Raw genomic sequence first — 15,507 nt, forward strand, 5'->3', positions numbered from 1 at the left:
ATGATGATGAAATCTTCCTCTGATTCACTTAAGGAAAAACAAAAAACCTTGTAAAGGTCGGATAAAAGCTTTTCATGTCAAGCAGTTTCAAAGTCAAAATATGTAACAGAATATTCTAACCCACAATTTCACGCAAACATCCAAAAAAACATGATGATAATTAGTTCAGTATAAGAGGTCTGGAGAAGGCCCTAAGGACCAGAATTTCTGGAGGTGAGGTCTGGGGCCGTAAACTGCTCCTCTTTCAACCATACTCTCTCAAGCTGGCAAAAATGGCATTATAGGGAGACAGAAGGGATAAGCAATTCTATATATGGGCAAGGTCATTTTTTAAAAACATATTATATTTTACTTGTTCTTAATGTCTATATGTATGGGAGACCTATGTATGTGGGGAAAGGATATTTATGCCATGGTGTACAGCTACAGGTCAGAGGACAATGTCTATCCTTCCATCACCAGGATCCATAGGATCAAATTTAAACCACCAGGATTGGCTTTATGCATCCTACCCTGCAGAGCCACCTCACAGGCCCAAGGGGAATTCTTCAGAAGACTGAAAATGGACCACTAAGGTGAAGATGTGACTCCCTCTGAGGATTTTAAATACAGCTTTCAGGCTTAAGTCAGATCATCTTAGTCTAGGGGCTTTGATATGTGATTTGGTCGGCTGCTTGTTTGGTACAGTGATTGACAGCATCCCACCAGAGACAACACTACCACACAAAACCATATAGCTTCACCATCCACCAGCACCCCAGGGTGATTCCAGTTAAAGTACCCATGGGGGATTTATGTTTTCTTCCCTGGAAATAGGTGCATTCTATTATGAAGCAGAGAACAAGAAGCAGCCAGAAATCAAGTAGGTCGGAACCCCCTCCAAGAGCCGGAGTGTACAGGCTTCCCTGTAGGCTCCCTCGTTTGGAATGTGTCGTTTGCTTTCATCACATGGGTGGAATTGAGATGCTTTCTCAAGTTACTATTAATGCCAGAGAAAGAAAAAGTAAATGTCTTCTACTGTGATATTTCAAACATACAGGCATGGTATGATCAAGACACCCAGCAGTATTTTACCTTTCTTTCAATATATACTTTTGTTTCAGTTAAAACTAAAAATAAAGCTGCCTTCATATAACATAAAAATACAGTCTATTTTACATTTAATAAATGCATCTGTTGTAATATTAAATGATTTGGCACTGAGTCATGATTTTCATACTCAAAGCAGTTGTGCTGAGAGGCATTTTTTTTTTTCTTTTTTGAGAGGCCCTCGATGAAAAGAGCCTGAATGTGTGACGTTGGCAAGAAGCGGCTCTGCTGAGGTCCTAACACATCACAGAGGGGACAAGGCTGACACATCTACCCATCCAGTCACTCCTCATATCCTGTTCATCGACTGTTCATTTGATTTGAGAGTGAAACACTGGATTGATGGTGTTTGCAGAGCTGGCTCAACCAATGTAACTAATGAAAGCATGAGCATTTGACTGTTTTCCATTTTAAAAAGTGGGAAATTACAGAGGAAAATCAACGAGTTTCCCCGAATCTCATTTACCCTCCCTTGAACAGCAGATGGAGGGCCTGTCCTCCCAGACCTTACTTTTATGATGCTCTATCTACGGCACTATGCTCCTGAAGTCTCTTGGGGGATGAAGTGAAGACATGCAAGTGAGAAACAGGTGTGAGGCAGTTACTTGCGCTGCCAGAACGGACTAGTGCAGGCCCCACAGGTGGGATCCATCACTGTAGGGCGACAGCACAAGGAGTTGAGAGCACTAATAAAGAAACACAACTCAAATATTCTGGGAAACCATCTTAGGAACCAGCCAAAGCTCAAATGAGAAACGGGATATCACCACTTCAGTGTTAGTATTGGAAACTATTTTAGGATCATCTTGTTTTTTGGTTTTTGGTTCCCCCCCCCCAATTCATTTGGGAAATCGTGCAACTATTTTATCAGCATTAAATAAATATATATTTCTATAAATAAACTCTTAACCCTTTTTTTTTTGACAAGAAGACTGGGAACAATATGAAGTACAATCATTAGCTTTGTTTGTCACATGCTTAGTTTGGTGGCATTTCCCCTGCTCTTATTGCGGTTTCCTTTTTTTTTTTTTAAATAATTGTGAACTATATGTTATTTTGTTTAGTTATCTTGCCTACCTGAAGCAAAATTTTACATAAGCCTGAAAAATTTAAATTGGGGAATAAGCTTAGAAGTGTAGTTTTAAATTATTATTATTGTTATTTATTTTGCAAACAAATTAATTTCAAAACTAGAAAGTGGTCAAGGAATAAGTCAGTATCTCTCTCATTGTCCTTCTGAGAGATTCAGAAATAACAAGAAATCTAACTGTAACTTGTTTGGTGAAGTTTCCAAGTCATCATGACTTTCTGACTTAGAGACCCAGCTCAATAATATATACAAATGGAAGGTGCTCTCCACATCAGCCCTCCACACATGGGTACTTTCTCTAGGGGTTAATAAAGAATAAAGATGTAAAAGAAGTCTTATGAGCTAGAACTCAAAAAGAAGAGGAGTATATTTTAAGACTCTATTTTAAGACTCTCTTCTGATCTAAACAATGAAAAACTCAGCCGTATCTCAGTATTTTCATAAAGAATAAAAGCATGCACATAACTGTTAAATATCCAGATTCACCAAGAAGCCTCTAAGAGATTAGTGATGCATGCCGTTGGATGTATCTGTAGGGACATTTCCAGAGACAGTTAACCAAGGGTGGAAAGATCAGCCCTGAGTACATTATTTCACAGGCTCAGGGACCAGATGGAATAAAAGGAGAAAGCCTCTTGTATTCTGTATCTCTTCTTCACAGCCAGGAGATGACCTACCCCACTGGTCGTAATGGATTGAAATCTCTGAGACCACAGGCCAAAATAAAGTTTTTCCATATTTTTCTCAGCAATTTATCATAGTGATAGAAAAAAAAATGATGAACACAAGACCACAAGGCAGGTTATCAAACAGTAAGAATGGATATCATGAAAGATACAGAAATCCTCGGTGAACCAACAGTGAGGACTCTGCTCCCATTTCTTTATAATTACTCAGCTGATAGAGTGGTGATGGAGACGGCCCTAGCTTAGGTAGACCTGGCCTCTTTTTCGGTCCATGAAATGGAACATTTACCTTGAGGAAGAATCTGAACCTGAACACATTCCTTCTCCTACAGAGGACCTGGCAAAGACAAGTCTACCCCAGATGTTGTAAGCTTGTGTATCCAAGGCATTCATCACATTGTCTTTGAGAATGGGTGCTACCCAATGTACATACCAAACTTTCAACAATAAAGCATCACTTGGAAGAATCCTGTGAATTTGTAACTGACAGTGGGTCAAGGGATAGCTTACCTCTTATCACTTATTTGTATTCTAGTCCAATACAAAGGCTTCATGGGACAGCTGGGCTCAATGGCTGGTTTACGGGGACACTGGCTGGAAGAAGAGCTGAGTCCAAAGGACAGTCCAGGAGGAGGTGGTGGTACGAGTCCTGAGGGAGGCGGTGGTGGTGGTGGAGGAGGAGGAAGAAGACTTCCACTGATAGGAAGTGGTGGTGGAGGAGGAGGCGGGGGAGGCCCAGCACTTGGAGGCAGGGGAGGTGGTGGAGGAGGTGGAGGTGGTGGTAGAGGTGATCCAGCACTCACAGGTGATATGGGTGGTGCTGGTGGCAAAGGTCCAAGTCCAGGTGGAAGAGGCGGAGGGGGAGGGATGGGGGGAGGAGGAGGTGGTGGCGGGGGTGGGGGAGACGATGTCTTCTGCTGACTACATGAGATGCCTTCTCTTGTCTGAGGTGGGGTGTCCTTACTGTCTTTTGATGAAGAGAGCTGGGCTAGTGAGATATTCAGCTTCTTCGGCACTATCTGATTGCTTCTGGCTGTCTTGCTTTCACCATCACAGGTCTTGAGAAATGTTTGTCTGTCTGTCTGGATACACACATTCCTGAAGGCCTTCGGAGAGCAGTCATCATCAGTGGAGATGCATGCATCTCTCATCTCCTCACACCCTCTTCCTCCCCAGCGGTTTTCTAACTGTTGCCTGAGATTTTCAATGGTTTCTTCAAGGCTCGCTGTTATTAATGCATGCTCACCCCGGATGTGAAATGTCTTAAGTTCAAATTGAGCCTGTAGGGGGAAAAAAATCAATGAGAAAGTACAACTTGTTAAGGATAACAAACCCCTAATAGACATCTAACAATACCTGAATGTATAAATGCACCATAAGAATAGCCCACAAAATGCAGGGAAGTGGAGACATTTGTTCAAGAATCCAAAAGGGTATAAATTTTCATTTCATAATTTTCCAGCCAGCTTACATCTAGGGGTTATTGGGTGATTTCAAACCATCCAGAACTCATGGGAGATTCCTGCCATGGATTAATGTTTACAGAAAATCTTTTACTTGAGAACTCCCACTCCATTCTAATATCAAACACAGAAGAAATTAATTTAATAGTGGTTTGGACATGCTTAGATGTATCTTTTATATAGCTTTTGGTGTGGACTGAGACAAAGATAAGTGGGGGCAGGGAAGCGGTTCAGAGCTCACGTTGGTATGTTCCCTGGAGAGCACCCCCATTAGCTTTCCTCAGCAATGCTACAGAAACAGGAGGCACTGGGAAGCAAGGACACGTTTTATTGTCTCTCTGTTTTTTTAAGGTTCCAGATGAAAGCCGACCAGTGTCATCCTATGTGTCTGTTTCTCACTGCTGGCCTTCATCCGGGTTATTATCTCTACCAAATGACATCAGTACAGTACTGTCTAGATTTCTGTACCCCAGCAGTGAGTACAGCATTGGAAAGAAAGATAGATAAAATAATGGAAACAGTCATGCATGCATTTGTTGTCTTAGGAGCCTTGCTTAACAGCTAATCAAGTCTTTCTCTGCAATAACCTCAGCCTATAAATATCTTGAATGGAAGCTGCATACAAGGGTATAACCCTTTATATTCAAAGTTAAAGAAATGCCTTTAATGACCTAGTCACCAACGTTAAATTAAAAGGGGGAGCTTTTTTGCCTTCACTGAGATGTATTTGAACTATATTTTTTACTAGGTTCAAATTTTCCTAGTATGGGTTCTGACGAACCAATACCCAAATAGCAGGAAAATTTAGAGACTAAAGTTTTCGATGGATTAGTTTCCCATTCTTAGACATGGTAACCTGGGAAACTGTGAGGGAAGTGGAGAGATCAGGGTACTAGAAAGGGCAGCACGGAGGATGGATTAAGACCCTGAGTCTGGAGTCACATTATCTATTCCATGTCTAAACTTTGCTGTTGTTGTCTAGGTCTGTGACCTTAGCTAAGCCTGTTACCTTAGTTGTAAAGTGAGGATAACAGCGAGCCATTTCCAGGTTTTCTGTTTGTTTGTTTTATATTGCTTTGTTAATGATAAAATGAGATGCTTCATGTAAATCAGGAAACTTCTGTGAGTGTTAATAATATTAACAGTAGCTGGACGTGGCTACTGTTATTATACACCTGTAATCCCAGCATTCTGGAAGGTAGAGGCAGGTGGATCTCTGTGAGTTTGGGGCCAGCGTGGTCTACAAAGTGAGTCCAGGACAGCCAGGGCTACACAGAGAAACCTGATCTCAGGAAGAAAAAAAAAAAAAAAACCAAAATAATGATGATGATGATAACAGTAGAATAAAGATATTTGTAATTTTTTTATATTTGTAAAATTGCTAATAACACTTTGATTGAATGAAGGCATAAAGCTAGGAAAAGCTGAAGCCACTGATATGAACAATATCCAAAAGTGTGCTCAGTCTTTCTTGTGTTCTGCCACCAAGGGCCTGCAGGCAACTTCAAGCTTTATCCAACTGCATGGTTATGGTTATCTTTTCTTCAGCCTCATTCCAGATCCATCACTTTCTCTCTGACTCTCCTACATCCTACTCTCCTACATTTGTACTCTGAATTACTCACCAACGTTTTATTTTGATGTTTGTGACCACTTTGGATTTGTCAACACAGAATAACTTTGTATTGCTGTTCCCTACTAAACCTGTTTTCAAGACTAGTTTTTGTATTGCTTTGCATTGACATGTTTTGCTGAATCAAGCAAGACATGGACCTCTTACAGATATGAAAAAATTGCAAAGGCATGCATTCTCTGAACAAATTCCCCTTCATAAGATAACTGAGTCCCACCTCTCAACCAAATTTGATGATACATATTCTTAAATATTGTTTCGGGAGCTGAGTTTAGTGCATAAGCTTAATGAAATAGGTAGAAGACCAATTGGGCAGGTTAATGTCTCTATACCATAGTTTCCCTGAAAGAAAACTGGGGATAATAACAGGATCCACCTTCTAAAGCAGCCAGGAAAGGAAGATGAATCCCCATTTGTTTTTGTTTGTTTGTTTGTTTTTGTTTTGAGACAGGGTTTCTCTATAGCCTTGGTGGCCTCTGCCTCCTGGATGCTGGGATTAAAGATGTGGGCCACCACTGCCAGGCTGAATCCCCATTTGTAAAATAAGGGATTGAAGAGCATTTAGAACAAAGAACTCTGTAAGTCCAACACTATTGCAGTGCCAGACACACCAGAGACCCACGACCACAATTCACTACACATGATTCCTAATGCAGTGTTCCAGCTATCCTTCTCCATGCTTCAGAATTATCCCTTAAGCTCCTTTATCTGCCAGGCTTTTCCTCATACTTCTTTTCTTTCACAGCAGAGTTTTTAGGGGTAAAAAACATGGTAAAAATCAACATCAAAAGGTAACCCAGTGTTTGCTTTGTCTGCCTTCTCATCCATATTCTTGTAGCCAAATTACAATTGGCTTCTGTCCACTGTTCTATGACCTCCTGGGATTTTGCCAGCATTTCCCCCCTGTCCTCTCTATTTATGTTGACTGCAGCTGCTGTCTTGAAACGGGACTTCCACTGCACACTCCTTCCATCCAGGCATTTTTCCTCTGGCCTTTCTGTGCTCCCCACTCAGCCCCAAAGTCCTTACCCCTTCATTCCTCAGATGTTGGCCCAACAGGCATCTTTTTGCCATTCTTTTCCTCAAGTTGCACTCTCTGTGTATAATGCTTTCTGTATTCATATGACAAACAATCCATTCAAGGACGTACTGGCAACTTCTAAAACTCTACCTTGAGACTGATTCCAACCACCTTTTAGATTACTATACTTTCATATTTAACCAGCTACCACAGACTCCACAGTCTGAAACCGAGGCCATGAGCAGAAAACTGCAGTGTGTTTCTCCTCTGGAATCCCTCTTCTGCCATCCATCTGGAAGCACCTATGTACCATGTGGGATCCTCATTCTCCCTCAATTTCTGATTTAATGCTCTGTTTTCATCCATGCCACTGGAGCCTTTCACCGGGACCTTTTTTAATCAGGACAATGGTTAAAAACCTACCTGGTTCATTTGCCTCTCTTTTGCTTTGTTCTTAACTTCGATTTAGCTAACTCTGACTGCAGGAAGATTTTTCTCATAAACAAACCTGTGTTATAGTCCCTAAGACCCCCTCAACCCTTAGCTATTACTTAGCAACCTGTATGAAAAGCACTTAGCACAGATGACTCCTCTGGCTGCTTTTCTGCTCCTTAGTGCACTTTGGCCTCTTGCCTCTGGACAAGATGTGCCCTGGATTCTAGTCTTAAGTAAAGCCTTGCCTCTCCTAGGACCGTGCTCTTACATGAAAATACTGAATTCTCTGGGCTCCTTTTCTTTGCAGCAAACACCCGAGGAAACATTACAAAGAGCAGACTAACCAGTATAGCCCCCACAAGAAGGTTCTACATATTGCATTTACTGGCCCAGGCAATGGCTAAATAAAAAGGCAAATAGTGAATTCACAGGCACTCCACACCAATGTGCTGAAATGATGATGAGAAATCCTCCTGATCACTAAGATTTAATGCCCACCTCCTTACCCACCAACAAAACCTGATCTTTTGCCCATCACTACTCAATAATCTCTTTGTCTTGGTAGAAAGCCCTTCATTCGACCCATCCATTTCCTATCAATTATTTCAAATGTGTCTGGCTGTATTGCACACCAAGCAGCTCAAGTCCATGCATATCAGGAAATGAGCCTTTTTGGAAAGCTGTTTTTTAACTCCTTAAAAAAAAAAATAACAACTCCCTTTACTACTTTTTTCTGCACATAAAAGCCACATGCTGTTTCCTTTCTTTGTCTAGACTCATCTCTAGAGAGACTGACAAGTGATTTTATGACTGGAGCTCAGAGCAGAATTTTGCTTTAAAGTCATGCATTTCCTCTAAGATAGCCTTTTTTTTTTTTTTCTGGCATTCTGGAGATCCTGGTTCTCTTTATGAATCATGTGTAGACTTGCAAAACCCCAAGCTACAAATAAAACTCAGTGAATGGGACATAATGCATCTATAACTTGTGTACTTTCCTTTGCTTGAACAGGGAACCCACAAGAGACTGCTAATCCATACCTATCCCCTTCAAAGGCACAACCATCAACAAGGCAACCCCAACTAAATCACACACTGCTTTCTTTCTTCAACATCATTCCTGTTAGTTCAAGGAAACCTTCTCAAACTTGCTCCCCATCAGCAGCATTGGGAGAGCTTTGCAGAAGACATTGATCAGGTCCATTCCTGCAGACTTTCACTTGTACCAGCAGTATCAAGCCTCCCTAAGAGGTTCTGATGGGAGCCAGAGATGAAGCCAACAGCAACGTTCACTTTTATTCAGACCTAACACAGATAATATGGCATCATAGTACCAGTGCCTTCTTATGGCCTTTCCTGATTCTGATATGTCGCAGTAAAGAGGGTATTTCTTCAATATTCATGTTGAAAGAAGGGTAATTTTATACAATAGATACTAGACTCTTTACATGGTGCTCATAATTCCTGCAAATGTGGCCTCTACCTAATTTTTTTTCAGACATTTACTATACATCCCCTATATTTTACTTGAATGCATGATCACCTCCCACATCCCCCTTGCTTACCTACTGACTCATTAACACCTTATTTTTGCTCACAAAAAGCCCTAGGAAAATTTCACTCAAGCTCAGCTGAGCATTTCTTGGTTCTTCTAGACACAAAATTTCCATTGTCTGTATTGCCAAAGAACTTTCTAGGTAAGAATTGTATAGTAGTCATTTATTCTTATCTTCTTTGACAATCTAAATGCTGTAAGCATTTGGGAACCACGCCTGATACATGTTTAAACTTCCAGAACATTACATAGCGCTTGGCTAGTTAAGTATCCACAAATGCTTAGTGAGTTGAATTGACTGACTGACTGATTGATTCACCTTTAAGTATTCACCTTGAGCCTCTGTGTTCCTATCCAATTACAAATGAAGCTGCAATAGGTAAGCATGAGGTTCTCTCTATGGTTGTATTTATGGTAGTCCTATATTCAGTATAAACTGCAAGTCCTCGGGATTGTCAGCCATCAGCCATCACTAAGAGATTCTTACAGAGTCTTTTTTTTTTCATGCACCCTCCCCTACCCACAAAACCTCCTCTTTACTTAACCTCTCTGGGCTTACAGACTGTAGCTTGGTTATCATTTACTTAACAGCTAATATCCACTGGTAAATAAACACATATATTTGTCTTTCTAAGTCTCGATCATCTCACTTGGGATGATTTTTTTTCCTAGTTCCATCCATTTGCCTGCAAATATCATGATGGGTTTTTTTGTTGTTGTTTATTTGTTTGTTCGTTTTAGCAACTGAGTAAATGTACCACATTTTCTTTATCCATTCTTTGGTTGAGGGACAGCTAGGCTAAACCCTACTTAACATCAGTGGATGATCTTCCCGATGCAGTCTGCAAGTATTTTATTGAGAATTTTTAAATCTATGTTCACTAGCAAAATTGGTCTGTCATTATTTTTCTTTGTTGACTCTTTATGTGGGTTAGCTATCAGAGTAACTATGGCCTCATAAAACGAATTGGATAATACTCCTTCCGTTTCTCTTATGTGGAATAATTTGAGGAGTGTTGTCATTAACTCTTCTTTAAAAGTCTGGTACAATTCTGCACTACAGCCACCTAGCCCTGGTTTTTGTTGCTATTTCATGTGAGGGTCAATGTGCTACCTAAGCTGTAGTAGTGTTTCTTTTTTAAAAGGGCGTGCTCCGGCATTTGGGGCATAGATCTTAAGAACTGAAATGTCACCTTGGCAGTTTTTCTTTGGATGAGTATGAAGCACCTTTCCCCATCTCTTCTGGTTAGTTTTGGTTTGAAGTCTATTTTGTTAGAAATTTAAATGACTAAAACAGCTTGCTTCTTAGGTCCATTTGCTTTGCATACCTTTTTCCAACCTTTTACCCTGAGGTAATATTTATCCTTGATGCTGAGGTGTGTTTCTTACTGGACCAGACGGATGGATTTTGCTTTCTCATCCATTCTGTTAGTCTGTACCTTTTTATGGGGGAATTGAGACAATCGGTATTGAGAGATATCAATAGGCAATGACTGTTGATTCCTGTTATTTGGGTGGTGACAGCACACGCGTGTGGTGTGCTTCCCTTCTTTTGGTTTTGCTCTTATTACATTATTTATTTCCCATGTTTTCATGGCTGTATTTAATCATTTTAGTTTGGGGTTTTCTTTCCAGCACCTTCTGTAGGACTGGATTTGTAGACAGACACTGTTTAAATTTGACTTTATCACGGAATATCTTATTTTCTCTACCTGTTGTGATTGGAAGTTTTGCTGGGGATAGTAGTCGGGTCTGGCATTTGTGGTTTCTTAGCATCTGCAGCACACCTGTCCAGACTCTTCCGCTTTTTATAGTCAGGTGTAATTCTAATATGTCTGCCTTCATATGTTGCTTGATCTTTTTCCCTTGGGGATTTTAATATACTTTTTTTTTTGTTTTGTTTTGTATGTTTAGTGTTTGGATTATTATGTGGCAAGAGGACGTTCTTGTCTGGTCCAATCTATTTGGTATTCTGGATGCTTCTTGTACCTTTTTTATCTTTTTTTAATTTTTTATTAATTAGTTTATTCACTTTGTATCCGCCATAAGTCCCAGCCCTACCCTCCCTCCCCCTTCTTCTCACTTGCCCCTCCCAAGTCCACTCATAGGGAAGGTCCTCCTCTCCTTCCTTCTGATCTTAGTCTATCAGATCCCATCAGGAATGGCTGCATTGTCATCTTCTGTGGCCTGGTAGGGCTGCTCCCCCCTCAGGGGGAGGTGATCAAAGAACAGGCCTATCAGATTATGTCAGAGGCAGTCCCTCTTCCCATTACTATGGAACCCACATGGACACTGAACTGCCATGGGCTACATCTGTGCAGGGGTTCTAGGTGCTTCTTGTACCTTTATAGGCATCTCCTTCTTTAGGTTAGGAAAATTTTCCTCTGTAATTTTGTTGAGCTGGGATTCTTTTCCTTCCCCTATTCCTATTATTTTTTAGTTTGGTCTTTCCATAGTGTCCCAGATTTCCTGGATATTTTGTGTCAGGAATTTTTTAGATTTAACATTTACTTTGACTGATATTTTAGATTTCTCCTATTATTTCTTCTATTGTATCTTCAATACCTGAGATTTTTCTCTTCCATCTCTAGTATTCTGTTGTATAGAGAGGTATACAGCTTACCTCAATAGTTCCTGTTCGAATTCTTCAATTTTTCATTTCCATAATTCCCTCAGTTTGTCTTTTCTTTATTTCTGCTATTTCCATTTTCAGGTCTTGAATAGTCTTAGTCATTTCCTTCAACTGTTTGGTTTTTTTCTTGGCTTTCTTTAAGGAATTTATTCATCTCCTCCTTACAGACCTCTATTATCATCACATAGGTGATTTTTAGGTCTTTTTCACGTGTTTCTACTATGTTGGAATATTCAGGGCCTACTGTCTCTAGTGGAGACATATTGGTCTGGCAGTCGCTGATTTTACTTTTATTATGGCATCTAGGCATCCTGGTTTGGGGTGATTATAGGTACTGATTTCTGGGAGGTCAAGAGGGATGGTCTGAGGGATCCACAGGACGCATGGAGGGTGGAGTGAGGGATGCAGCTGGGATGAGCCTGAGGGATTGGAACTGCTTGGGGAAGAGAGAGAACAGAGAAAGTAGGCAGGCAGGTTATCTGGTTTTCTGACAGGTGTGACCTATGGTTGAGCCAGGGGTATCCCTGACTCTTATCAGACACATTGCCATCATTTCTGATCTGTTTCCTATCTACGCTTTTGGCCTAGAAAACAAAGTTTTTAACATTAACGTATTTCTCGAAGTTAGTATTGACTGCGCCTAGTTTTAATAATTTAAAATACATAATGTAGTAGTATACTCAAAGGCTATTCCCACTTCAGTGGAGAACTGAATCACATTTGTGATCCTAATCTGATTAGAAACTGGGCTCAACACAACGCCCCCAGTTTCCTCTGGGGCTGGTTCTCCCTTCCCCTACCAAATCCTCATTATTTTTTAATATCCTCCATAGTACTACCTTTCAGAGATACCATCGAAAGAACACACTGTACTGAAACTCAAGCAACAGAAGGAGATGTTTGCCTGTCTGGTCTCCACTGGCATGTATGTCAAAAAGAAGGTGGAAAAATGCCTGCTGATGACAGACACCAGGTTAGAGCCAGACAGTGGGGATAACTATCCATTAACATTTTGCTGTTGTTAAAAACGTTGTCTCCCTTTGGTGCTGCCAGATCAGTAAACCTTCTAAGTGACTGCAGTATGTCAGGCTTTTCCAGGGAACCTTCCAAATTCTCCATCCTTTTCTTACAGGAAAGCTAGATAGTTCCTGAGAACTATATAGAAGGACAGGAAAGATTCATCACTTCAGAGTAGTGCAGTGTAAACTGAGGGGAGCAGAGGAAAGGGAATCCAAGGAAAGTAGAACCTGAAGGACACGGAGGCTGGAAAGGGATGAGTTTCAGTTCTCACAGAGTGCTTTGGTAAGGCAAGAAGATGGTGTTCCTGTGGTTTTGGAAATGGCCTACTGTGTTTTTCTGTTGTGTTTCATTTAGATAGCTACAGCAACACTACAAATGCCCTTTATTTAACTGGCCTACCTTTGCTGTGGTAAAATCAAAAGTCTCTATTAATGAAAAGAATGGCATTGGGTTTATGAAAAGGCCATAAATTGCCAATAGCTGGTTTTAATTAACTATTATCAGTAATTTTTTTCTTCTTATCAGAAATAAAAGCACATCAAGTTACAACCAAAAGGGCATCTCAGGGACACTCAGAAACATGAGGCACATCTGATACAAGACCATAATGAGAACTTACTAAGAAGAGAGAAACAGGCTGGGGGGAAGGGGATAGAGAAAGAACATCCATGCAGTGAGAAGTTCGCTTAGGTTGATGTGGGGGGTAGATCCCAATACATGGGATGCTGCAGAATGCATACATGCACACGGCTTATCTGTGAAAGCCAAGCTGATGCACAGCAAGAACGGAGCAAGAAGTCAGCAGAGTGCTGAGCACACCGCCAAGCGTCTTCGTGTACTTATCCTAGCTCCTGGGATTCAGGGAGGCACACCTTGGGGGCAATGTTCCAACCTGTGTAAGAGCACACAGCTAGGAAACGGTCGGAAGAGAATTCGAATCCCTTTAGGTATCAAGATTCACGTTTCTTCCACCATGCCATTTTGAATGGTTATCAAATGACTAGGAAGATAGTAAGTTAACCAGAGTGACTCTAAATTAGTGACAAAGAAAAATACAAACCACTTATTGTTTATAGTGGATTTGTGTTATATTGCTGTGTATAATTTTGGCAACAATCAGAACACTGGCTTTCATCTTTTTGTTTCCCGAATGAGGAAAGAAGTACAGACATATTAAGTAAATGTCTACTAAGAGTCTATCATGCACCTTCTCAGCCAACTTTGGTGATTAATAATTTTTCCTATTAAATACCTCTTAGGAAGTCAAAATACCAAAACCAATATAGAGATCCTTTCTTATCAAAGGTCCATGGTTGAAAACATGTTTTCTCTCTTCTTCTGAAAAGTAGATGGAGTCATGTAACAACAGACTGAAACTGTAATGGTTTCAATAGAAATGGCAGAAAAAGAATTGGCTAAAAAGATGAGCAGAGTTAACTCCTACTTCTGGATACTTCAGCTGTGAGACCCTTGTTCTTAGCCAAGTTTTAAATTTTCTCTAAGCTTCACTTTATTGTCTATTTAGATATTTAAAATTTAATCCATGACATTTCCTCTAGCTCTACAACATTAATAATTCTACACACAATAGACTTGTCTTTTTCTCAAATGTCCTTGAATGCAGACAGCCTTAGTTTTGAAAAGGTCAAAACAGCTTAGAGGACAGAAATACACAATCTGTATAGAGAGCCTCAACTTTCATTATCAAAGCTAATGTTCTCATGAAGTCAGGCAGACTCACTAAGGTGCTGTGAAAACACATCAGTAGTCAAGTGGTCAATGCAGGCACAATTAGACAGTTTTGAAAGGTGATATTTCTAAGAATTCAGTAACAAACTTTCAAACTAAGCAACTATAACTAGGAATAGTCACAAAAGTAGTAGGGGAGTAAAACAAAATGAAAAAAAATATTGGGAATTTTCACTGAAGTTTGTATGTGGGATGCAAAAGAGTATTATCAACATGTGTTTTGTGAAATAAATAAAAAAATGAAATAATAACTCAAGGGATACTTTGGAAACATTTTATTTCAAAAATTTTAATGTCCCCAAATAGAGTATAGTTCATAGGATGAATACACAATGGAATACCCAAGAAAATAAATTTCAGTCTTCATTTTTTTCAAAATGTAACTCTAAACCTAATGAGCAAACCCAAGCCTGCACATTTTTTTAGGCAATAAGCCAATACACTAATCCCTTCTGAAGCAGGAAAAGAGAACTGGAGCTTTCTGTCATGTTATCACTACAAATGCCACCACTAGTCCAAGAAGGTATCGCTTACTGTAGAGCTCTTGCATGCTAAGGAGCAAATGACAGGAAACTCTGGTCCTTAAAACTGTCACAGACTCTCAAGTATAGGAATATACTTGATATATTTTGGTCTTTAATATTTTGGTCTCAGAGAGGGAGCCGTCCTGTGGCTGATGTCCCATCTGTACAACACCTATATTTTGGAACTAGGGATATGAAACCATTCGAAACTAAATTATGCTTAATTTGCACACCCAGCTTTCAGCTTGCATATTCTTTTACTTGTTTTGTTTTTCAAGAACCAGGTAGGAAATTGGAAATGACTATTAGGCAAGTTAACAAAGAATTGTCTAATGACGGTTGGTAGATACAAAAAAGAACCAGCTGTTAAGTTCTTCTGGAATGAAAACAAGGCTGAAGTTTATGCGTCAGGTTCTAGGGTGAAGGGCCAAGTGAAATGGCTTATTGGGTAGGCTCTTGCTTCCCAACCTGACAACGGAGTTTGATGCCTAGGACCCTGCGGTGGAGGGAGAAAACTGACTCCAGCACACTGTCTTCTAGTAACAAGTGCCTCTTGCCAAATAAATAAATAAATAAAGTATATATGTATATTAAGTAATATATAAAATATTAA

At 40.1% G+C, this 15,507-nt stretch overlaps 1 protein-coding gene across 10 annotated transcripts in view; it reads right to left on the reverse strand.

Annotated features, from left to right (window-relative positions):
• The window catches only part of Fmn1 (formin 1), a 368,583-nt gene that overhangs the window by 170,433 nt on the left and 182,643 nt on the right, over positions 1 to 15,507 (reverse strand). For all 10 annotated transcript variants that reach the window (XR_009587427.1, XM_060371809.1, XM_060371805.1 and 7 more), the window contains one exon: positions 3,376 to 4,145. Coding sequence is in view for 9 of the 10 variants with exons in the window: in XM_060371809.1 (XP_060227792.1) it covers positions 3,376 to 4,145 (770 nt within the window). In the remaining variant the exon portion in view is untranslated. The remainder of the gene's footprint in view (positions 1 to 3,375; positions 4,146 to 15,507) is intronic.

The sequence above is a fragment of the Meriones unguiculatus genome, chromosome 18 (assembly GCF_030254825.1).
Source record: "Meriones unguiculatus strain TT.TT164.6M chromosome 18, Bangor_MerUng_6.1, whole genome shotgun sequence".
Lineage (NCBI taxonomy): Eukaryota > Metazoa > Chordata > Mammalia > Rodentia > Muridae > Meriones > Meriones unguiculatus.